The sequence below is a fragment of the Mauremys mutica genome, chromosome 3 (assembly GCF_020497125.1).
Source record: "Mauremys mutica isolate MM-2020 ecotype Southern chromosome 3, ASM2049712v1, whole genome shotgun sequence".
In the NCBI taxonomy this organism is placed as follows: domain Eukaryota; kingdom Metazoa; phylum Chordata; order Testudines; family Geoemydidae; genus Mauremys; species Mauremys mutica.
The window spans coordinates 105171974-105197601 of NC_059074.1; the positions used below are offsets into that span (position 1 = coordinate 105171974).

Below are 25628 nucleotides of genomic sequence, written 5' to 3' on the forward strand. Positions count from 1 at the left end.
TTGGCTCAGACCTGATTTTTCTAACAATGGGCTGGCGGTTTTTTTGTAGCAATGGAATCACTGCCACCTATTTTTCTTTGGCCATTCCTGTCTGCCTCAATCTCCTACCTGTTGTTTCCAAAAGATCAGCATGCAAGGGATTCAACTTTGTTTCAAGACATTTTTCTCCCAGAGACGATTGTGTTTTGTCTGTCATTTTAGGATTCCGGGTAGCTCCCAGCTGATTGGCTCCTCTAATCTGGGTGTCAGAGAAAGAGGAGGCACCAAAAGGATCTATAGAACAAAGGTTGGGAAACATGGCTTTCCGCCATTTTTTCTCCTCTCTCTCACCTTTCCCCACATCGCTGGGGCTTAGAAAGCTTGTTCTTCCTTTCCAGGGGTCTGTGATAATCATTATTTTCTGGGGATTAATTATCCAAAGTATTTGCTGCAGCACTCCAGTATTTTTCATCTTCTCAATGGCCAGACCACACCCTTCTCCCACTCTTTGTTTTAAAAATAGTCTTTTCATGAACTGGGCACTATCAGTCATTAGTTTAATGATTATTCAATCGCACTTTTGCACTAGGTCTTACACAGCTCAAATAGCCAATGTAACTCTGTAAGACTCTCACTTGGGAATGTGCTGCACTGGCTGTTGACACAAACTTCCCCAGAACTAATTAGTTACATAGCCAGTGTATAGAAATGCTGAAGTATCACAAACCCTCCTCCTTCCAAGTTACTTTATCATTTGTATTTATAGGATTTTCTGTGGGTTGCAGATCAAATGTCCTCATTTCTTAAAGCTTTTGTGATAGCTAGTGAAAGTATAAAAAACACTATCTCTCATATATTGTTTGTATAGGTATCATCTGTTATTATTCACTGAGGATTATTGCTGTAGGAAGCTACAAAATAATACTATCTAAAGAATTCTGTTTCAGTGTTTTCTAAATCATCCTCACAATAGTCTGAGGTAATGAAGTGATATGTTCTTTCTTACCGGAGAAGAGTTAGGAGTTCCTGATTCCCTTTTCTGTGCTGAAACCAATGGAGTCTTTGGGCTTGGCAACACTTGTGAGTTTGTGCGCAATAAAGGAGCCCCATGCACTCCCCGTCCACACTGGATCTGACTCCGCGGCTAGAGCACTCCTGGTACTCCACCTTGGCGAGAGGAATAACGTTTGCTGCGCCCCCACTGGAGCGCTGCAGCGCCAGTGTGAATGAGGTGTTGCATTATTGCACTCTGATCGGCCTCTGGAAACGTCCCATAATCCCCTTAAGTCAAGTGGTCACTCTTGTCATTGTTTTGTAATACCTGCAGGAATGCGGATATGCCCTTTGAAAGCTCTGTTTCTGACAGCCAGCTGCTTATCTGCTCTGAGACAAATCAACCATTACTGTGGAATGCTGTGTGTGAGAGAGGCTGGGGTGGGGTCAGAGAGGGTCTGCTGCTGTCTGAACTTACAAGACTGCATGCTGACATCTCAGCCCCCCAAAAACCCACTCTCTCTCCCCCCACATACACACAACACACTCCCTGTCATACTCCACCCCACCCCCATTTGAAAAGCACGTTGCAGTCACTTGCATGCTGGGATAGCTGCCCATAATGCACTGCTCCCAATGCCACTGCAAGTGCTGCAAATGTGGCCACACCACTGCGCTTGAAGCTATTAGTGTGGACAGACTTCAGCGCTTTCCCTACTGCACTCTCCAAAGGCTGGTTTAACTCAAAGCACTCTACATCTGCAAGTGTAGCCATGCCCTGTGTCAGCACAGGCTAAAGCAAGCGTTCAAAAGAAATGTATACAGAAGCTACAGTAAAAGGAGAGAAATATTCAGGATATGTTTCAAGGTGCTTGCAGCTCCCAGGTAATGCCAAGTGCAATGATGATAAATGTTAAGCTAGGTAAAGTTAATCTGTTCCTAGAATGCTTTACTCAATGAAAAGCAAAATCAATCACTGCTGACCTGTTGACTCTTGCTGTCTCTTGTCTGATCTCATGTTACTTACATCTGCAAATTGGTCAGTCCAGAGTGTTGAATAGGGGGCCAGAACCAGAGTTCATGGGCAATGAAACCTTGTTTGCCAAAAATCTAAGACTCTGTTCAGATTTCAAGGGCCTCAGTCCCACATGATCTCTTACACAGTTCCTTTAAGGGGACTGTATCCCTGCCACCTGTGTTTTAAGCCCCTCCCCTTGCACCCCAAAAACTACAAACTTTTAAAAGTGAACAAATTATTGACCAGATTCTCCTTTTGCTCCCTAAATGGATTGGCTCATCAGAAGTCTGTTGAATTTTGGGGAGTGGAAATAAAGGATTAGGCCCATTTCAACTTCATAGTTTGGTGAACATCAAAAAATTCATTGTTCTTCATTGTAAATATTAGCCTTGAAACAGCCTCTGTCAATACTTCTCCTTCTCATCAACAAACTGTGGTGTTCACCCCAACAGTTGATGTGCATTTAATAAGAAGGTATATAACATTGTACGTGTGATAATTGTATCCCTCTACCCTAACCATTATATGCTGTAGCTCTTCATAATTTGTAGGCTCTCCTGGGCAGGTTCAGTGTCTTCCTGTGCATGTCAACCGTGAATTATTGTGCTACCAGAATATAAATGAAGAATAATAAAAGTCCCATTAATATTAAATAATAAATTTGCAAGTTACTTTCCCACCCGCTACTTGCTTCAAAATTCTACTGCAATGGAGTGTAGTTTGAGGTATTTTATCCCTCCCTTTCCTTCCTATCCCCAAATAGAATTAAATACAATCACCATGTCTGAAACAAGATACAGACGACCATCATTTATTGAGTGTAGTGAGCATCATGAAAATATCTGCAACAGCTTATTCCTAAACAGATGGACTGCATGTGCATCAACTGCACACTGTCACTTTTTTATACAAAATATTTTCTAAATTTTCTGGCCAGGAAGAACCATAATAATTAATTACAAAACTCTTCTGTCTAACCATTCTCAAGGGTTTATATATATGCTTTGGGTGTGACTCTCCTCTCACTTTTATTGGTCTAAGTTAGGCGTAACTTCAGAGCAGTAAATGGAGTGACACTGCTACAAAACTAGTGCAATATAAGAATCTGGTTGTGTAGCTTCACTTTTTTTAACTGTCCAAGACTTTTAACAAGGAAGACAAGGTTTCCCTCCTGCATTTCATATTTTATAGTGTGGAATACTCAGTGTGGCAGTTTTCATCATCTGCAGTATATAAAGAGAGAGGCAAATTTATTACAAGGTAATATTCATCTTAGAAAATGATATAATTACTTCAATGAGCGTTCTTGTTTGATAAGGATAATAGGATTTGGTCTATAATTTTTTCACCTAAAGCAAAAAATGGAATATTACAAATCCAGGATATATGACACAGAAAACAGCAAGCAAACTTCATTACTTTTCACATATTTTTAGTGTTGTGGAATGTGAAATATATCTGAAAATGTTTCATAAAATGTGGTTGTGTCTTGTTATACAAGTCTTACGGTGGGAGGTTGTGTGAGAGTGTATTTGTGTGTGTGCATATTATATATGCAACATACACACACACACACACTTTCGACTCAGAAAGTAATAGATCTAAATGAAAGAGCCCAATAAGAAAGGGATTTTGTTTTAACTTGTTTAATAACTCTAAATTCAAATTCCAGCAGTTCAATAGTATAGATACAATTGAATACTATAGGGATGAGGGCCATAGGGGTAAATAGAGGTGAAACTCCCATGCCAGCTCTGTCCCTCTGCTACCAGGTAAAAGGGCTCGAATGGCATAAAGGGGCTCTAAAAGCCCTAGATTTGGTGGGGGAAGAATTCCAATGGTGCAGGAACTGAAGAAGACAGAAACAGGCTGTCCTTCAAGGACTCCTGAGGCGTTGGCATAGGCCCCGTGCCAAGGAAGGGGTTAGGAGCAGAGGAGGGTGGAGTCATAGCACATAGGTCTATGGAGGTTTGGACAGTGCTGCTGCCCATAGGGCAACCTGGTGAGGCTGACATAACTTAAACAGTTCCTCAGGACTCTCTATGTTACAGCAGGGGTCTCTCCAGCCCTCAGAGCAGCCCAGAATCTGAAGGGTGAAAGGATGTCTTAAAGCCACTTTTGTCCTCCTCCCGCAGTGTACTAATCCTGTGCTACTCCACTGAGTAGCAGCCCAGAATCTCACCCAGGATTTTTCAGACTGCTTGGATTGCAGCGCACACTACACAGTGATAATACTTGGTTATGTTTAGTGGTATTTGAAGACAGTTTATTTTTCTTCTTATTCTGACCTTTGACAATTTAGCAACTAACTTTGCAACAAAAGCATTGAGAGAAATGAAAATGGCTTGTTAAAAACAAGGAAGTCGTTTTCTCTATCTCTTATCTGACTCTAAGTGCTATATTTTTTATGAATAAAAGAGGAAACAAAGTTACGAAGTGGTAACTGAATTATTGGCAATGGTGGCACAAAGTGGGTAGGAAGGTTTTGTAAGCAACCAAATTTCAGTTTTCAGATTAAGCTATACAAATAAACCCACATATCATGGTATCTGGTTTTCCTGAGCTGCTTTGCCTCAGGGAACCAGGGTTTGTGTTGTCTGGTCCCATAACTGATTCCCTGAGGAATTAAAAGGCTTGTTTGAAATTAAATAAAAACACAAATGTTTGAAACACCAATACCAGAACCACCCCACACCCCTACTAATGGGAGGTAATGGAGCAATACAAAATGGTAGAATAATTAACCTTAACAAACCCACATCAAAGAGGAAAATTCAGAACAATTTAGATCTTCTATTCTATAACTCCAACACTATATTTCTACTTGCATAAAAAAGTTTCCAAGCCTTTCTACTAATTCCTGGTCATAATACTCTGTAAAAATAAGATAGTCTGTATGTATCTCTGGAATCTAAATATCAAAACAACAGTAAGGCACCTCTCCTGTTGTTTCTAGTATTTATGGGGAAGTATAAAAATACGTGGGCTTGATGTTGCCCAGGATCTCATCTTCGTAATTCGGGAGGCAGCAGAAGAAGAACCCCAGGCCTATTTCCATAATGGTGGTGGTCCAAGCAAAGCCATAGGCCCAGCTGAACATATTGACTCCTTCCATGACAATTTCACTTGTGAACTTCACTGGATAAATGACCAGGGCCATGATGGAGAACACCGCTGAAAAAAGAGAAAAGACAACAACAACAAAAAGTCAGAATGAGTGATTAAATTGGTATCCATTCAAGTTTCTGCCTTGATGTTATCTCTAGCCAATCCACCTTTGTTTTAGAGGTTTGAGGATTTACTACTTGGGTGGACTTTGCATTGATTTTAATTGATGTTTCCAACTGCCGAGTGTCTACAGACCTGGGCATAGACTCCTTTGTTTCAAGAGTCAAATAAGGCATGTATCAATTTTACAACAGGTACCATTTTAAAAGGCAACCTTTTCCTCATACACAGTCTTACCAGCAACAAAGAGCAAGCCTCCAATTCCTCGTACGAAGTTGAACCGAAGCGTATCAATGGCGAATGCTATGATGGCCAGGGCAAAACAAATGACCAGAATGATATAGCCAACAAGGAATGTGGCAGCAGCTGCTCTCCCCCAGGCTGAAATCAGAAAGAAAACATATTATGAAGGCAACAACGCATTAAGGTAGATTCATGCCTGCCTTAAAAATGAAGTGTTTTCATTTCAGACAAATGTGAGAAGAGGGTAAACTCTCAAGGAGAGAACACAGCCACCTACTCTCCTTTGACTGGTTTAGAATGTACAAAATGGTTCTGATCCAGCAGAGAGTTAATGCACAATGTATGATGTGTAAACAAACATTAATTCTGAACAGTATGTTATTGGAATGTCAAGGAATTTCAATATTAAGTATTAAGCACTGAGGCAGAAAAAGCAGAATGTAAGAATAACCAGATAACAACCTTATCTTATTTCACTAATACAGGGCATTTGTTCAACGAATGGCAGTCATGGCTCTGTTGCATATGTCTATCATGGCACCAATGGGTATTATGCATAGGCATCAAATGAAGAGGAGGCTCTTCCTCAAAGGCAACTTAAAATCTTCCTTTTTAAAAAACTGTCTATATTAGCATACCATGCTAGTATGTGAACATAAAAGTTTGGCATTATTTAGCAAATCTATACATCAGACACAAACAATCAGGGATAGATCATGACCCTAAGGTTTGCATGTGGAGGGCACCTTTCATGTATGTCTGGCCAAACCGGACAGTCTCTACGTAAAAGAATAAATGGACACAAATCAGATGTCAAGAATTATAACATTCAAAAACCAATTGGAGAACACTTCAGTCTCCCTGGCCACTTGATTACAGACCTAAAAGTTGCAATATTACAGCAAAAAACCTTCAAAAACAGACTTCAACTAGAGACTGCTGAATTGGAATTAATTTGCAAATTGGACACCATCAAACTAGGCTTGAATAAAGACTGGGAGTGGATGGGCCATTACACAAAGTAAAACTATTTCCCCATGCTAATCCCCCCCGCCCCCCCCCCAGTTCCTTACATATCCTTGTCAATTGCTGGAAATGGGCCATTTTCATTACCACTACAAACAGTTCTTTTTCTCTCCTGCTGATAATAGCTCACCTTAACTGTTCACTCTCCTTATAGTATGTATGGTAACACCCATTGTTTCATGTTCTCTGTGTATATATATATCTGCCTACTGTATTTTCCACTACATGCATCTGATGAAGTGGGGCTGTAGCCCACGAAAGCTTATGCTGAAATAAATTTGTTAGTCTCTAAGGTGCCACAAGTACTCCTGTTCTTTTTTTTCAAAAGAACCTAAGTGACTCATTGACTTTCACTGGGACTTGTGCTCCTCAACCACTTGAGCCCACACTAAATCTATAAAGCACCACACAAGTGCAAACAATGATCATTAGATGTCAAGATGATTTCAGATCTCCCAGGCCTTACACTTTGCACTCCAGAATGAACTAAGGCCTCCAGAGCTCAAGATGTCTGAAATACATAAGTGGTGAGATGATCTTTGGGCTCAGTGAGCCTTGGTTGGGGAAGCGAATATAGTTACAGATGATACAAAACTACTCAAGATCGTTAAGTCCAAAGCAGACCATGAAGACCAACAAAGAGATCTCACAGAACTGGGTGACTGGGCAACAAAATGGTAGATGAAATTCAATATTGATAAATGCAAAGTAATGCACATTGGAAAACATAATCCCAACTACACATATAAAATGATGGGGTCTAAATTAGCTGTCACCACTGAAGAAAGAGATCTTGCAGTCACTGTGGTTAGTTCAAAAAAGCAAACAGAATGTTGGGCATCATTAAGAAAGGACTAGATTATGAGACAGAAAATATCATATTGCCTCTATATGAATCCATGGTACATCCACATCTTGAATACTGTGCGCAGATGTGGTCGCCCCATCTCAAAAATGATATATTGGAATTGGAAAAGGTTCAGAAAAAGGCAACAACAATGATTAGGGGTATGGTACAGCTTCCGTATGAGGAGAGATTAATAAGTCTCAGACTTTTCAGCTTGAAAAAGAGATGACTAAGGGGCGATATGATTGAAGTCTATAAAATCATGACTGGTGTGGAGAAAGTAAATAAGAAAGTGTTATTTACTCCTGCTGATAACACACGAATTAGGGGTCACCAAATGAAATTAATAGACAGCAGGTTTAAAACAAACAAAAGGAAGTAGTTCTTCACACAACACACAGTCAACCTGTGGAGCACTTTGACAGAGGATGTTGTGAAGACCAAGAATATAACAGGGTTCAAAAAAAGAATTAGATACATTCATGGAGGATAGGTCCATCAATGGCTATTAGCCAGAATGGGCAGGGATTGTGTCCCTAGCCTCTGTTTGCCAGAAGCTGGAAATGGGAGACAGAGGATGGATCACTTGATGATTGCCTGTGCTGTTCATTCCCTCTGGGACCCTGGCATTGAGAGCATTCCCTCTGGGACCTCTGGGTCACTGTTGGAAGACAGGATACTGGGCTAGATGGACCTTTGGTTTGACTGAGTATGGCCGTTCTTATGTTATTAGGGAAAATCAAGGCCAATCCTTGGCTTCCTTGTTCCATTGGATAGCAAGTCCCAAATGTTCTCTGATTATCTTGGGTTTTTTTCTTCTTTCCTGTGATGTTCTGTTAAATACGACACTGATGACTTTATTATGTGTTCACTTCTTGAAATGCATCTGTAATATTGGCACAATGAAAGGAGTGCACACTACATAAAAGCAGCACTAGAATACAAGAAATGGACCTGTGCTCATATGGGCTGCATTCTTTTTCTCCTTAAAAGAAGCAAACAAATTACATGAAGCCCTGTTAATACAATATAAGATGATGCAGTTTAAGACTCACACAGTACAAGGATATGCAGAAGTTAAGGTTCCCATAACACTGTTACCCTGTCTGTATTTCTCGCAGCAAATATTTCCACTTTACTTTTTAAATCTTGCTACATTATGTTTTGTTAGAGTATGCCATATAACCTACAGGATGTGCAACGTGGTAGAGTTAACAATGATTCCTGTGGCAGTCAAATGTGCATCCAGAAGGTTGCATTAATGCAAACTTTTGAATTTAAATTTATAAAATCTCAATCAATGCAGCTATTTCTGAGGTGATATAATAACTAACTAACACCAGGAACTGTACCATCAATAGAACTAATTCAGCAGCAAAAAGGCTGTAAAGCTGCTTTAACCAGGTAGCTAAGGATTCTCCCCACCATGAGGGAATCCCTAAGGACATGTCTACTCTGCAATTAATCACCCATGGCTAGCCTGTCTCTGCTGACTTGGCCTCATGGGGCTCAGACCAAGGGACCATTTAATTGTGGAGCCGTGGATCTAGGACCCCCACATGAGGGAAGGGTCCCAAGCCCAAGCTCCAGCCAGAGCTCAAATGTCTACACCGCAAATAAACAGCCCCTTAGCCCCTGCCCTGTGAGCCTTAGTCAGCTGACACGAACCAGCCATGGGTGTTTAATTGCACTGTAGACATACCGAGCTTTACACACCTTAGGGCAGATGTGGGCAAACTATGGCCCGCGGGCCACGTCCAGCCCACGGGACCGTCTTGCCCCGCCCCTGAGCTCCCGGCTGGGGAGCCTAATCCCTGGCCCCTCCTCTGCTGTCCCCTCTCCCCCCCAGCCACACTGCCGCGCAGGCTGCATTCTGGCCTGCCGTTCCCGCTGGGCAGCATGGGAAGCGCTGCTGGCTCTGGCTGGGTGTCGCGGCTGCAAGCTCCTGCTGCTCGTAAAGGGGCAGGGAGCAGCGGGGTTGGGTAAGGGAGCAGGAGATCCTGGGGGGCAGTCAGGGGATGGGGAACAGGGAGGGTTGGGAGTGGGAGTCCTCGGGAGCCTGTCGGGGGGCAGGGATGTGGATAGGGGTTGGGAGGGCAGTCAGGGGACAGAGAGCAGGGGGGTTGGATAACGGGGTGGGATCCCAGGGGACAGTTGGGTCAGAAGGTGCCAGGAGGGAGTGGTCAGGGGAGGAGGAGCAGAGGGTGGTTGGATAGGGGCGGGAGTCCTGTGGGGGCTGTCAGGGGGCGGGGGTGTGGATAGGGATTGGGGCAGTCAGGGGATAGGGAGCAGGGGGGTTGGATAGGGGGCGGGGGTCCTGGGAGGGGGACAAGGAGCAGGGGGGGTTGGATGGGTTGGGAATTCTGAGGGGGGCAATCAGGGAGCAGGAAGTGGGAGGGGGTGGATAGGGCACAGCCTCTCCTACCCAGCCCTCCATACAGTTGCACAACCCCAATGTGGCCCTCGGGCCAAAAAGTTTGCCCACCCCTGTCTTAGGGTACACCAGCTCTACGTCATCTCACCCAGCATAGGAAGTCTGTCAGCTTATGGCCAGGTGAGGGGGACGTTGCCACTGCGTTGCTGTGCTTCACCGAGCTCCAGATGGTGTAATGGCCCTTTGAGCTTTTAAGTCGCTCTAACTTGCACAGTGGGACAAACCAACCCCCACCAATGCTGGTGACTGGGAGCATGCGGAGGTGGCAGTAAGCCATTCTCCTCACTCAGCTTCCAGACCAAGCATAGCACAAATAGGGGGAGAAAGTTCTGACCCAATCCTCTAGTCTATCTCTCTTTCTCTCAACAGTTCATGAAGGTTTTGACCATCTCCCATTGCTTTATGACCCATGTTCCATTTCTGTTCATTACATTTGACTAATTCCCCACCCCCCATTATAAAACTTTTTTCTCCCTTCCCATCCCCAGTGCCAGCTGAACCAATTGCCCTGAGGGGCCCCTGCCATTTGGCTGGGGAGAGGTGGAGATGGGACTCTCTCATCCACCCTGCTCCCCACCTCTTCATGCCACTAACCAGTTTTTTCTCCCAGTAGTATTGCAAATGCCATGACTCTGTAGGAAGGCACACTGGGAGAGACTGGCATACTCCCTGCCTTAAGGGAGTTGGCTATATGGCAAGAACAAACATGCTCACTGCAGGATTCTTACATCTTCTGCATTGCTTAGTCACCTAACCATTGCAGGTTTCTAACTCCATCTTCTGCAGCAGAGGACAATTTTAAATCAAGGTTTTAAAGATTCAGTTTTGAAGATGTAAAGACTTTAAGATGCTGTGTGTTCAAACTAAATCTAAGCTGCAAAATGCTACATCAGAGATTTAGTCTAAAAACAGACTTTTTGTTGATTAACTCTATTAACAATTTTGATATATCTCCTAATTTTGTGTTTCAGTAGGGTCATGATGATTTAGATTAACCCAGGGCCAGATTGTGACAGGGACCTGGATGTCACTGTCAACAGCTCAGTGAAGATCTCTGGTCAACCTGCAGCTGCAGTCAGAAAAACTAACATACCTTGATATAAATCCTTCGGAATGCTGTGTGCAACACTGGCCACCCTGTCTGTTAAAGGATATTGCAGAACTGGCGGGGATTCCAAAAAGAGTAACGAGAATGACTGAGGGAATGGCAAAAACTCTCCTATGAAAAGAGATTGAAAACATTGGGATGTTTTCCCAAGAAAGGAGATGAACAAGAGAGAACATGCAAGGTTTAGAAAAGGTAGATCAGGATCTTCTGTTCTCTCTCTCTCTCTCTCTGTTCTTCTGTCTCATAACAAGAACAATGAAATTTGAAGGTGGGAAATTCAAAATTGATAAAAGGAAAAACTTGTTCGCCAACTGTGAGATTAATTCACTGCCACAGGAAGTCACTGGAGTCAAGAACTTAGTAAGATTCAAAAAGGAATTGAATATTTAGGATAAAGAATATCAAGAATTATAATAATTAATTATAACGACAATTTTAGAAGGGATACTAAAACTTGTGCTTCAGGCCTTAAGCCAATCTCTACCTATTAGAGAGCAGGAGGATACCCTAAGATGGGGTCCAAATATCCTGTACTTGCCTTCTATGGGTTTCTTACGCCTTTTTCTGAGGCACCTGGCACTGGCTACTGTCAGAGACAGGATACTGGATTAGATGGACCATGGGTCTGATCTAGTGTAGCAATTGCTATTTGGGTTTAAGTAACAACACAGGGGAGTTACAGGCAGTAATAGCACATGGCTCCCTGCACAGCCACTTTAGTGCTTCCTGCATTGTGGCTGGAGCCTGAGGGCTGGGCCATGAGCAGGTAGGCAAGGAGGGTATGGGAAAAGAACCAATAAAAGTTATTTCCCTCTGAAAAAGGAGGGACTAAAGAAAGAATTTTGACTCCCTGGGCGCCTTGCAGAAGACACAGAGCAAAGGCTCAATCTAGTTTAAAACTTATTGGGCCAAATCCATCTCATATGTAACACTACAATTTAGTGGGGTTGAAAATGATGAGGTTGCATTAGTGTAAATGAGGGCAGAAATTGGTCCTAAGTCTCTCACATTATTTATTATCCACTGTGTTTTTATGTTTTGCTTTAACATGTGGGTAAAGTATAAACACCTATGTGAATGTTAACACATTTCACGGAAGTGTGGAATTAAATCAGGTCAACAATTTTTCACAAATATACACAGACTTAGTCAGGGCCGCCCAGAGGGGGGGCAAAGGGGGCAATTTGCCCTGGGCCCCGGGCTCCGCAGGGGCCCCCAAGAGAACAGCGGAGGCTCCCGCCTCCGCTCCTCTCCCGGAGCCCGAGCACATCGTGTCTCCGCCGGGGCCCCTGAGCCCTGCCCCGCTCAGAGCCGCGTGGTCAGGGGGCAGGGCTGGGAGCTCCGGGCTGAGCTCAGCTCCCTCCGCTCGTCCCGGAGCTCCCAGCCCCGCCCCCTAGCTCCCAGCCCCGCCCCCTCACCGTGCGGCCGCACGCTGCGGCTGTTCCGGCGAGGCGCTGAGACTCCGGGTGAGGAGGGAGCCGGGGGTAAGAGGCTGGGGCCGGGCCGGGCCGGGGGGGGGAAGCGGGACCCGCCGCCGAAGCGCAGCCCGGTCTTCGGCGGCGGGGGGCCCTTCCGTTCCGGGACCCGCCGCCGAAGTGCCCCGAAGACCCGCAGCGGGGACCCTCCCCCGCCGCCGAATTACCGCCGAAGACCGGGCTGCACTTCAGCGGCGGGTCCCGCTTCGGCGGTAATTCGGCGGCGGGGGGCTCCCACCGCGGGTCTTCGGGGCACTTCGGCGGCGGGTCCCAGAACGGAAGGGCCCCCCGCCGCCGAAGACCCCAGGCCCCCGGAATCCTCTGGGCAGCCCTGGACTCAGTATACATGAGACAGAGAGGTCACAGGTTCTAGTCCAGCCCGTTTAAAACTGAAACTAAACAAAACACAGAGAGAGTAGCAGTTTACTTAGCTTTCAGGATGTCAAGCTAAGTCCATAAAAACAAACAACTATTTGCCTGAGATCAATCAAGCAGCTGAAAGAACTGCAGAGTAATTTTTTTGTGTGTGTTTAAAGGTGGTCAGCAGAGAAAAAAAAAACAGAAATTTATATCAGAGAATCCCTAAATACTAGAGCTGGACAGGAAATGATTTTCCTGTCCTGTGAGAATTTTCAAAATTTTGAGCTTTTCCATCCTAAATCAGGACAAAAAATCAAAATCTCAGATTGTCACCAACTGAAAATCCAAGAAAAATTTTGGAGTGGGTTGATCGAAATGTGTTGTTTCAATTTTGACTTTTATATATTCAATATCTGTGTATTTTACTATAAGTAATGTAAATTTTTAAACAAAAAGGATTTTCAAACAAAAAATGAAAAAAAATAATTTAGAAAAGTTTGAAATTAAACATTTTGAAACTTTTTTCAAACATGGAAATTTGTCTAAACTGATCCTTTCCTTCAAAAAGTTTTGGTGAATTGGCATTTTCCAATGTACACCAGCATTCTAAAATGATATCATCATCATTTGAATGGCATGTCTGCTGGTTCCTTCTTGTTTCTCTTTACCACTAAATCAAAGAATGTGTATGATAATTATTAAATGCTAGGAAACTATATACTTTCCAGTCTTAAAAACTCATTACAACTGTCAATGTTTTTAAGTTTTTGTCTTTGGAAATGGGGAAGGCCTTCTATTAGGACAAGTAGAAGAGAACCCAAATCTTTATTTTTATATAAGCAGAGGGAGGAATGGTCCTTCTAGCTATATTTGTTTGATTTGTGGATGGTTAGGCTATCCAAAGGAAATGTAGCAACAGTGTAACCAGGAATCCGAGTATTCTTTGATAAGGCGAGTCTTCAGTCAAATGTAGATTTAAGACTTTTATTAGGGATTCAGATAGGGTGACCAGACAGCAAATGTGAAAAATTGGGACAGGCGGTGGGGGGTAATAGGAGCCTATATAAGAAAAGACCCAAAAACTGGGACTGTCCCTATAAAATCAGGAGATCTGGCCACCCTAGATTCAGAGCTACTAGGAATGTTGCTTTCTGATTTTCCTGACTTACCTCCTCATGTATTCCAGTTTTACATACAATTGAAGGGCTGTTTTCTACACAAAAGGATGTAAATTTAATTTGGGGTAATGTCTGCCCAGTGATGTCTTATATGCAAAACCTTGAAACCCACACTGAATTTTTTTTTACATGTTTGTTGTTCCAAATTTTCTGTGATAACACAAGGGCCACAACACACTGAAAATACACTTCATAACCTAATTGCCTTATACAAAACAAACCAAAGATTCTGGGTTCTTGTGTACTAGCCCACATTGTGTACAAGTATTCCCATCCACACCATTCCATCCCCTCGCTGTGTTTATTCATGGCATGGGTACTGCACTTCATGTGAACGACCAACTACCCTAGGCCTGGCTCAATAGGATGAAATCATGGACAGCTCCGATATCTATCTCCTTGTCTGATTAATAAGAGCACAATTCCTCAACTTTTAATTCCTTCTGCCCTGAAGCTGAAGACATAACCAGCATTTAAAAGAAAAATAAATCTATTGTCAGCTGTTCATACATCTCCACAATTATTTATATTATCATCAAATTATCATTTTAATACGCATTGTTCAGTCAACAACCTCTGACGAAGTGGGTATTCACCCACGAAAGCTCATGCTCCAAAACGTCTGTTAGTCTATAAGGTGCCACAAGACTCTTTGCTGCTTTAACAACCTCTGCAGTTCCTGCATGACATTGTGGTGAGTGACACAGCTGTGTTAAACAAGGGAAGCTTTAATTTAAAAAAACGGAAGACGATATGAAATGCCAGACCTGCACTGAAAATGGAATACTACTTTGATCCTAAGAGCATCCCAATGTCAGAGGGCAAGGGGATCTAGCAGTGAGTCTCAGCTGGCCTGAGCAGTGGAGTGTTCTCCAATTCACTGTTGTCATAATCTGTATCTAACAGATATAAGGTATCATACGCTAACTGGTTACATGCTGGTCATTAATAGTGTTGCCCGGTGATATATGAAAAACTATAAATGTGCTGGAACTATGTTCTTAAAATGTGTTTGGCAGCTAAGGCTTAAGGCGGGACTCCACCCTAGATCAAGGAGTGTGATTCCGCCTGCTCAAATGTGTCTTCAGTGTAAACTGAGCAAGGAGAGACCATAGAAATACATTTACCTACAAAGCCATCAAACTAGCGAGTGGGGGAGACAGCCACTTAACTATCCCAATGAGGTGAGGGGACGAGACAGCCAACAAAGTGCTGTCCACACCGGTGCTTGTGTCACTCAGGAAGGTGTTTTTCTCACACCCCTGAGCAACATAAGTTTTGCCAACTTAAGTGGTACTGCAGACATGGCCTAACTGCTGGTAACCGGGCTTCTCAAACTCAAAACAGACTGTTTCTCATTAAAAGCAAACAGACCTTCACCTGCTCATTATCTTTCTATTTCCAGACAGCATCATCTACACACTCATCAACATATTTGTTAAAAAATCCGGAGTCCACAGTTTTGACATGCCTGAAGACCCTCCTCCTTTTGAGGGAAGCAGCTCAGTTTAGGAAACATTTCAACTTGAAGAGTTTTTTGTTTGCCCAGGATTTTTTTCCCCCACCATCTAGAGGGAGTGGTTCAGTTTCAGCTACTCTCCTCGGCATAAACACACTTGACATGCAGGAGCTTGATTTAGAAGGGAGTCCAACAAAGCTTTGTGCTAATGAGAGATCCTCTCTGATGCTTAGTGCTAGGAAGGGAACAACACAGGGTGTAGAAGAATCATCAAAGGGAGCAGCAGAGGAGTGAGTTAGGTATTAAAAGTAACATGCATGCCAATGCCTCAAAATTGGCTTGATCAGGAGAGAGGCACCAAGTACTCACAGTTCACACCAATTTCAACAGGAATTATGGGCATCCTCAGGATCAGACCTTAATTTTACATGTTTTGATGCTTGATTTGATACATGGTTTGCGTCATTCAGTCTATTTTGAGGTAAATTTTAACTAGGGGGGATTGGAAAAAATGTGTAGCATACTAATAAGCCAATCCAGGTAAATCATGTCAGTTAATCCCAATGTAGCATGTTATATCTGTTTTCTAGCTGTTACTACTATTTGGACAGAAGACCTTGTCAAGGATTAAAGATGAGTTGATTAAAATAACCTAAAGTAACCTAAAAGGGATCTTCTTCTTTTATAACTCAGCCTTACAAACAATGACTATTAAGCAAAGTGTATCCTTTTCCCAAAGCTTGCTCACACTCTTACATCTGGCTGAAGCACAATGGATTTACATTTCATTTCCAAAACCAAGAATTTTTAATCAGCTAACTCTTAGTCTATAGTTTGCAGCAGAATATGAGCAAACTGTGTTCAGAAACCTTGCTGTGGCTAGCTTTAATTGCAGTGAAGGAGTTTCCCTGGGTAGGGAGTGGCTGTGAATCTGGAGCTAACTTTCTAATAGAAACTAAATCCTTCCCACCTAAGAAACAAAAAAGCCTACAGTGAGAGACATGATACTGTTTGCTCATTTCTTCTCCCTGTGACTGAACAAGAAGGCAATATTAACAATTGTTGCTGCTGCACTGTTATTGGCTGTTGATAGGTTGGTTAACATGTGATTGGGAATTACAGAAAGAGTCTGTTATAGTTGTATATTTAGGGACAGATTCTGATACTTTTACTCAATATAGAGGCATCAAGGTCTAGCAGACAAAGCACTGGACTTGGTTTTAGGAGGCTAACAGTTCTATTCCTGTCTCTGGCCTGTTAGTGACTTTGGGCAAGTCACTTTGCTGCTCTTTGCCTCAGTTTCATCTACTGTAAAATGGGGATAATTGATGCTGACCTTCTTTGCAATATATTGGTGAAAAGCACTGCATAAGAACTAATTATTATTACTCTTATTGGATAGCAGCTTCCTCTGTAGCTAGCTTCAGAGACTTCAGTGGAATTGTTTGTGGAGGAAGGCTCTATTCAGTGTCAGTAAAGGCATCAGAATCTGGCCCTACAGTTATCATCAAGCAGCACTTAGATCAAAATTAAATGTTATTTGCAACACATATATGTCTGACATATATATGTCTGCACATATTAATGCTTTCACCCATATAGCATGTACAGTGCCTCAAAGAGTCATACCCCCTCACACACACACACACACACACACACACACACACACCCCTTCCTAACTCCCCTTAAACTGATTTAAAATCCAGTGTATTAAATGGTATGAGAGTTTCCAGATCAGCTTGGACCTTATTTACCATGATAGTGTAGAGTCATTTCTCCTCTAGTAAATATCTAGCTGTGGTCCAAGTTTTCCTCCTTTAGCATCATTGGGCTAAATCCTGCAGTTCTTACTCAGTCAAAGCTGACTAATTTGAAACCATTGGGATTTTTGACTGATCAAGAAATTTCTAAAGACTCTTTGCAAAAGTTCCCAGGAGGAGCTTGGGAATACTATAATATTCTCCTACAATCTTATTCAAAATTGTTCAGAATAGATACCAGCTGTCAACAAGACTTGCCATGAAAAATGTGAAAGCATGAGGCCATGTCTATACTAGCACTGCTGTCAGTATAACTGTTGTTGGTCAGGGGTGTGAAAAATCACCCCTCTGACCTACATAAATTTCACCGACAAAAGCACCAATGTGAACAGTGCTATGCCAATGGGCATGCTCTCTCCCATCAGCATTGAGCGGCTACATGGGAGACCTTATAGCAGTGCAGTTGTGCCGCTGTAAGGTCTGTAGTGTAGACATAGCCCAAGGGATTTGCTTGTTTATCCTCCCAAAGTCATTCAAAGTCAACCTTATAATGGGACTTATATCCAGCTCTTACTATGAAGGAATCATCATCACTCCATCCTGTCAGATTCTCTGAAGAAATGACCCAACTAAAGAAAAACGACAACGTGGTACCTTTTTACCCATTCATAAATCCTCAGCACAGTTACCTCCTGTGTGAAAGGTTAGGAAAAGTAACTGAATGGTGCATGCTTAAGAGAGTTCATTGTCTGAGCCTGCAAAGTGCTGGGATCTCTGCAAGGTCTTGATTGTCCTCAACTGCCTCTATTTTCATATGGTAGCTGAGAGCCCTCAGCATCTCGCACCATAAGCACTGTTTTAGCCAATTTGACTGTAATTATTAGGGAAGTGATCTGATTATAAAAGAGTATTTATTGCCCTCTGAGAGGCTCTTTATAGAGTTAGTTACCCAACTAAGGAAATAACTTATTTAGCAAGGTTCTGATTAAATGCACCTGGCAACAAATGTGTAAAAGGGTGAACTGTGAAATGATAAAGAAAAGTATATCAGTAATTGCAAATGAGGAATATGAATTGCCATGCTGTGGGCCTGATTCCCCTCTCACTTACGCCTGTAAGCAAGAGGAAAATCAAGTCATATCTGTTATTTTCTTCCCTTCTTATCAGAGTTCCTTAAGAACAAAATAACTGAAACATTTTCACTATTGTAACTATTACATTTAACTAGGAGCCCATTTTTTCTAGCATTTAAAAGTCTAACTACTGTGTGAATCGTAAATTCTGTGCATGTTTTGTATTAAGGCTTGACATTAAATCACCTAAGGCTTTTTTGAGAGATGATTTAGAAAGTAGTGTGTGGCTAAGAACCTGTCCACTCTGCAATTGAAACTACCTAAAAAACACACACTGAACCGGTTTGTTTCAGGTTTTGGCTGTAGTATGGACAGGACAAAGTTCTTATCTTCAATTTGCCCTGCAAAGAAGGGGCAGAAAGATTGTACTGTGGTTAAGCAAGTGGACTAGAACTCAGATAGGCATTCCATTTCCAGCTCTACCACAGAATCCCTCTGTAAATCTGGCCAAGACACAATCACTCTGCCACAGGTCCCCCATAAAATGGAGGTACTAATGCTACCCTACCTCGCAGACGGACTGAGAGGATTAATTCATGAATGTTAGTAGGTTTCCACTTACTACTGTGGTGACGATCATGGAAATAACTAGACTAGAACATGCATGCAGTGTTGTTGTAGCTGGGTCGGTCCCAGGATATTAGAAAGTGACCTGAAGGAGAGCTCTGTGTAGCTCAAAAGCTTGTCTCTCTCACTAATAGGGTGACCAGATAGCAAATGTGAAAAATCAGGACGGGGGTGGGTGATAACAGGAGCCCATATAAAAAAAAGCCCCAAATATCAGGACTGTCCCTATAAAATCGGTCACCCTACTCACTAATGCAAGTTTGTCTAATAAAAGATATTAGCTCACCCATCTTGTCTCTCTAGAACAGAACAATTCAATAAAGATTCTGTGAGAGATTTGCAAGGAGGATGAAAGTGGAGAATTATTATTATTTGTATTACAGTAGTACTTAGGGATCATGGATCAGGGCATCATCATACTAGGCATTGTACGAAGATGTAACAAGAAGACAGTCCCTAACTTACTAAGAGAAAAAGATGTTGTACAAAGAAAGCCGCTGAATTATCCCATTGTGTTGTTTCATATAAATACATGAGCTACTAAAATTGACCTCTGTGCTGCAAATAGCATTTATTCTTATTGATACAAAAATTTGACTGGTATTAACAGGCCTTGTATGTTGACAGTGGAATCACTAAAGGAGCAGTAGTTCCACATTGTCGTACCCAGGTTCAGAGGTTGGCTTGAACTGAGTGAAGATAGGTGTTCGGCCACCTTAGTTGCAAACAGCTTAAAACAAAATGGCCAGGGGAATGGATGACCTCCCTTACCACCATTAGCCCAGGGTTACTCACCCAGGTTGTGGTAGACCTTCCTTTCAAGTTCCCCTTCCTCCTGATTGGAAGAAAGGATTTGCCATCTCCCAGGTGAGTGCCCCACGCACCAGGTTATAGAGGTTTGTAACTCTTTCAGGGCCCCGATTAATATGTAATTAGTCAGTTGTTTAAAGTTGAACGTGTTCAATAGGAGAGATTGGGGGAAGGCATGTCCAAGTATTCCATAGCCTAATGATTAAGGCACTCACCAGAGAGATGATGGGTCCTTGTTCAAATCCCTTCTCTCCAAATAGGCACGGGGCTGGGGTGGGTAGCGGCAGTGGCTGGGAGCCCCTTTTAAATCGCTGGCCTTGGGGAAGCTGCCCCTTTCCCCCTACCCCCGACAGTGGCTCGGGGGGTGGGGGCAAAAAGGGCAACTATGTTAAAGCGTGGCCACGCCAGCACTTTAACATCGGCTGCGTAGGGGCCGGTACCAGTTTCTTACCAGTACACCGTACTGACCTACTTTCACCCCTGGCTAACGGTATAAGGGAGGTCTTTCTTTGGCACCCTCCACCCCCATGCTTGAGGGGCCTGATCTGGTAGGTGACCTCTGAGCATGTCTACAGACTCAGGCTTCACACGTGACTTAGGCAGCCCAACATCTATCCCTCCTGATTTGTGAATCGCTGAGGCTTAGGCAGGAAATAGGTGATGTACTGGCCGCCACTTCCCGCATCTCCCATTGGCAGGGAACGGTGATCCGCAGCCACTGGGAGCTGCGGGGTGCCGTGCCTGCAGACGGTCAATGTAAACAAAATGTTTCATGGTCCACCAGTGGTTCCTGATGGGCCACGTGGCGAAGGTTGCCGACCTCTGCTCTGTATAATGACTAGAATCTAGTATTGGATGGTATTTGCAAGTCACTGCAAATATTGAAATTCCACTTGGCATGTGCACAAGCACTGTGTGGATTTTTCAAGATCTGCAAATAAGCCTAACATTTCACACTAAATCTGAAGGACTTTAACCTGCATTTGTCCTATGCATGGCATTTTTCATTGAAATTGATATAAGTTCTGCATGCCAAAGGACTGCAGAATCAGGCATAATATGAGAAAATAGAAAGATTGCATGGATTAAAGATTCTTTCATCTTATTATGCACCACATTCAACTTAGCAAAACAGGAGCAATCATTTTCTAGCAACAGGCAACAAGCATATTCAAACATGTCAAAAGCCTGCAGCACAATACATTAAATATTTAAAAGGCTTTGGCTAAGGCTTTGGGAGGCATACCTTGTTCTGGAGAGATCATATAGCCAAGAGTTAAGAAAATAAAAAGTTGTTGCGCAAACTTTTGGTCCTGCACTAAATTATGGGTGCAGCAGAGAAGCTGGAAATCAAGCCAATAGGAGGGGAATAGAGAAGAAACATGGAGTTCACTCCTCACAAAAAATGTCAAGTCACTTCTGCCCCCTTATAGCTATATTGTCTTTGTTCATGTCTCCATGCTTATGAAAGGGGGAAATGTAATCATACTTGTGATATGGTTTGTGATACTGGACACTTGTCCTCCTTAACATTTTTGTATTAGTGTAGATAAAAGGAAACACACAAATAAAATGCATATTTTATTAAAAACCTGATCATAGGTGCACCTTTTGCTTTAGTTTTCAGTCTATACCAATAGTAAAGACAACTTTTAAATTTGATTACAGGAGTTTACTACAGGTACAGGAAACCTACCATGATGCATTCAGATAGAGGGCTATGGAGCCAAAAATTAGCATTCCCACTCTAGCCAAAAAGGATCAGTGGAAGGCAGTTTTGATTTCCAGCTCAGAGCTGGTCAATAAGAAATGGCATTAACTTAATCCAAAGGGCTCAGTTTGCCCATTCTCTCCAGATCCAAAGCATGTCCTAGTACAGAGAGCGGAAGCATGAGCTTGTGATTAAAACACAGGATTAAGAGCAGCCAGGAATTCCGAATTCACTATCCAAATTTTGCCAAAGACTTCCTGTTCAACCTTGGGCAATTCATTTAGTCCCAAATTTTCAAAAGTGTCCATTAATCTGGGGTGCCCCACTTGATGCACCTATGGACTAGTTTTCAGAGACACTGAGCATGCAGAGCAACAGATGAAGTCAATGGGAGTAAAGTTGGACACCCAAAATTAGCAAACATTTTTTAAAATGTGGACAGTCACCTTTCTGTGCCTCAGTTTCCCCATCTATAAATAGGAGTTCATAGTTGCCTATTGTGTTTTGAGGATTAATTCACAGATGTTTTTTAATTGACTTGAGATCCTCAGTTGGAAGGTGCTATAGAACTCCAATGCATTTGTCTGAGAAAATACAAAAGCAGGGAAGAAAGACCATCATGAAAAGCCCAGGACCAGCCTGGACCTTAAATTCCAACCCTTTGTCTGCGAGGGACCTGGGTCCAGATCCACAAAGGAATTTGGGTGTTGCAGTGCTGAGCTGAACTTTTAGGTGCCTAGAAAAATCACAGGACCAGCACCACAATCCACAAAGCCTGAGTGGGGCACCTGGGCTCTCTGTACAATGAGTGGGGAAATACAAGTGCCTTAGACGGTGATCCACAAAGGCAGGGAGCTGCCTACACTAGCCAATGGAGATATGCTAAGCTGTGCCCGTCTCTTGGAGAAAGGCTCCCAAGTCCAGCTGCAGGGAGGCGCCTAGCTCTGCTAGTGATCCACAAACTGGGGGAAGATAGGCATTCAGCTGTCTAAACGCAGGCCAGGCCCAAAGCAAATTGGCTGGGGGAGGACCTGCCTTACAACCTTTAGCTTACTAGATAGGTGCTCACCCAGGATGCAGGAGGTCCCTGGTTTCAGTCCCCCCTCCACTTGAAGGGGAGAAGGGATTTGAATAGGGCTCAGCCATCTCCCCAGCAAGTGCTCTAACAACCAGACTATAGTAGAGTTATTCTAAATCTTTTACTGGCCCAATTAATATATAATTATTCACTTGCTTAATTAAAGTGGAACAACTTTGAGAGGAGAGACTGAGAGAGCCCCACATCAGAATATTTCATAGCCTACTATCTCCTAGGCCACTGACCTGAAAGAGATGACATATCCCTATTCAAATCCCTTCTACCCCCTCCGGGGTGGGGAGAAATATCCTAGGTGTGTTCCTTAAGCACTGAACTAGGGAGGACTGCCTCCTTTCCTCCCATCTGCTTTGTGTGAACTCACCTGAGGGGCTGGATCTGACAGCTGTGATCAGAGGCCACCTACCAGATCAGGCACACAACTTAGCCATCTTGTTGCCTGTCTTTCTTGTAGTCATCTTGTTGACGTTCTTCTGTGAATTGCTCTGGGAGACAGGCGTGCAGACGCCTACAGTGCTGCCAAAGTGTGCACGCTCAGGCAGGAGATAGGCACCCACTCACCTACAGTGAGGCTGCAGTGCACACATTCAGAGGAAAAAACATGGGTGCCAAGTGAATTTAGGAACCTACAGGATTAGGCAGCAGTGGGAGTTTTGTGGCTCATAGCAGTACCTAAAAAAGGGACATAGATCCCTGAGACTGTGGGCTAGGTGCCTAAGTACCTTTGTGGATCACGTCCCTGGCGCCTAGGGAGAAACAATACCATTGTGGAACTGATTAATGTAACATTAATGTGGGATTGGGGAGGGGAAGGATGCCAAAGGGCATCAGGAGTAGAAATAGAGTCCCCAAATAGAGCAAATAGCAAACATGCTTGAAAAATTCCACTAGCCCAGAGTGAATAACTTCTTTCTGACTAGTGAACAAATCACCATTATCTTTTCATTACTATCAGTCAATGCAGAGCAGGGCCAGCGAGCACAATTTGTGCATGGATGGTACGTTTTCATGACAGTTTTGGAAGGCTGAACCAAATGGACACTAACAGTCTGTGTCTCTACTGCTGTGCATCTTGCACAGACATGTCTATGTATAAGGTGAGTGTAACATGCTACTATTCTGATTTGGTAGTATTTATACACTCACTTTAGACAGGTGCAAATAAGTATACAAGCTGCACAACAGTTGAGAATCAGGCAGTTAGCCAAAGTGCCCTTATGACTTGAATTAATATTATCTATTTGGACTTCATCAGAGTCCAAACTTTTATCAAAACTCCTCCAAGTATGAAAACCTTAATTCAGACCTTTCTCAAAGAAAAAAACACTTTCTCCTTGCAACGTTTTGTTTCATAACCACGTCACAAGTGGTGTGGTGTGCCCTCTGATATAATTTTAGAGGCACGTTCTGCAACCTGATATTTATTGTGGACATCTCTGCTTCACAGCTTCTTTTTTACATCCCAACAGTTCCTTGCCAGTGAAGGATGATCCATCTTGTTAAACCCAAGTTTACCCATACAGCTTGCTATTTATTGCTTTATGGACTTGGCCTGCAATAATTATTCACTTCTGGAAAGCAGAGATTGTAGTTATTTCTAAAGAAATTAATCTCAAATGATTCAAATGTTCCCTGCACTATGTTTCCATATGTGTCTTTGTACCATGAACATACATAACCTCTAGCCCTATGAAAATAGCAATCATCCCTCTTTTTTTTCTAAAAAGATCACCCTTTGTTCCACTCTTTCTCCAAAAAATGTTCCATGTATCCCATCAAACTGATGAGACATGAGACATGAGTTGAGTGAGGTAAGCTCAGTCATGTGACCTAGACTCACTAGGGGCTGCCACCCCCATTGCAGTCACTTACCATAGTCCATCAGGGAGATGCATGTCCAGTCAGGATCACCGTTGAACTTTGTACAGCTTTCCCATAACGAGGCTTGATGCTGATAGGGGAACGACTCTGACTCCAGCCAGCCCCTGCCGGCCAGTGCAATAAGGCCAAAGATGACCGCTATGCCTAACATCAGAGGCAAGATCCATCTGCACCTTGTGTAGTCAAGGCCACACTGCACCATCTTGTGGAATGGTCAGTGGCTTCTCTAGAGGCCAGGTGCACAAACTGATGAGCTTTTTCTGCTACTGACTCAGCAGCGTGGGACAAAGGGGTTTTATTAAGGCTCCTGAAGAGTGTGTGTATATGTATGAATGTGTGAGTGAGAGCAGCTTTTTAACTGGAATAGACACTGAAGGAGGGAGCTCCACCTAAATTCCAATGACTAAGAGCTGTAGCCCTGGCACCAGAAACCTGTTGAGCTGCACTGAAGTTGCAGGGCTGGGCTGGCTCATCTGCCTGGCTCCTCTTTCCTCTCTGCTGATTCGTAAACACATCAGGCACCATTACACTCCCTGGCCCCGGGCTTTTAACCCTTTCCTGGCTGTCACTTCCCACTAAGGAGCACCTTGGATTAAACAAGGTGCTTTTGCACTAGAGTGGGTGCAGGTAGCACAATTATACTAAAAGCTAAAAAACAATTTGCATTGTAAGCTCTTTTGTCATAGTTGCCTGAAACTTTCCCCTTTAAGGCTGAAATGTTCCATGCTGGGCCTCTGCTCCAGTCCAAGGGGAAATCTTTTAAGCATGTTTCCTCAGCCACTACTAAGTTAGGACAGTGAAGAAAATTTCTGACTCTTTCTTGGAAGAGCTATGGCAAAAATCAACAGCTGAGATTTGACAGTTACGATAGGGCATGGCTTGGAAGTATTGAGGAGCAGTGCATGTTTCTATGGGGAGAAAATAGGTCTGATTTGACTATGCTCTACGAATATTCTCAGCAGGCGCAGTACAATATTTGGGCCTAATTCTCCATTGCCCGAATGTAAATGCTACTAAAACAGATTACTCCATTCGCACTAGTGATAACCTTTGCTTCCATTTTGCACAGAAGTAAGACTATATAATGTAGTGGAGAATTGGGCCCCTCTGGGATTGGGGACTGTGCCTTTAACTGCTGACCGTCCCAGAGAAAGAGCCTGGGCAGGGTGCTGTGAAGCTGATGTTATATTCTGCACCACCAGTTGGAATGGACACAGAATAAAGCAGATCTTCTGCAACCCCCTTAAGCACTGAGTGCTCACTGAACACCATACAGCCTCCAGTAAGATACACATGTGCATGGCTAGATGCCATAACTCAGT

General features: G+C 43.2%; 1 protein-coding gene across 2 annotated transcripts; it reads right to left on the minus strand.

The window, feature by feature from the left end:
- Window positions 1–2823: 2823 nt before the first annotated feature.
- On the minus strand, window positions 2824–24631 carry LOC123367070 (p53 apoptosis effector related to PMP-22-like). 2 transcript variants are annotated; one of them, XM_045011067.1, is made up of 4 exons: window positions 24298–24631; window positions 5456–5599; window positions 4929–5164; window positions 2824–3213 (listed from the first exon to the last, which is right to left on the minus strand). In XM_045011067.1, exons 1-3 carry the CDS (start codon window positions 24506–24508, stop codon window positions 4950–4952), a joined length of 570 nt encoding a protein of 189 aa, XP_044867002.1. In that variant the 5' UTR covers window positions 24509–24631; the 3' UTR covers window positions 2824–3213; window positions 4929–4949. The 2 variants fall into 2 exon arrangements, with proteins under 2 accessions (XP_044867002.1, XP_044867001.1); XM_045011066.1 differs by having other exon boundaries at window positions 2824–5164.
- Window positions 24632–25628: the final 997 nt, after the last annotated feature.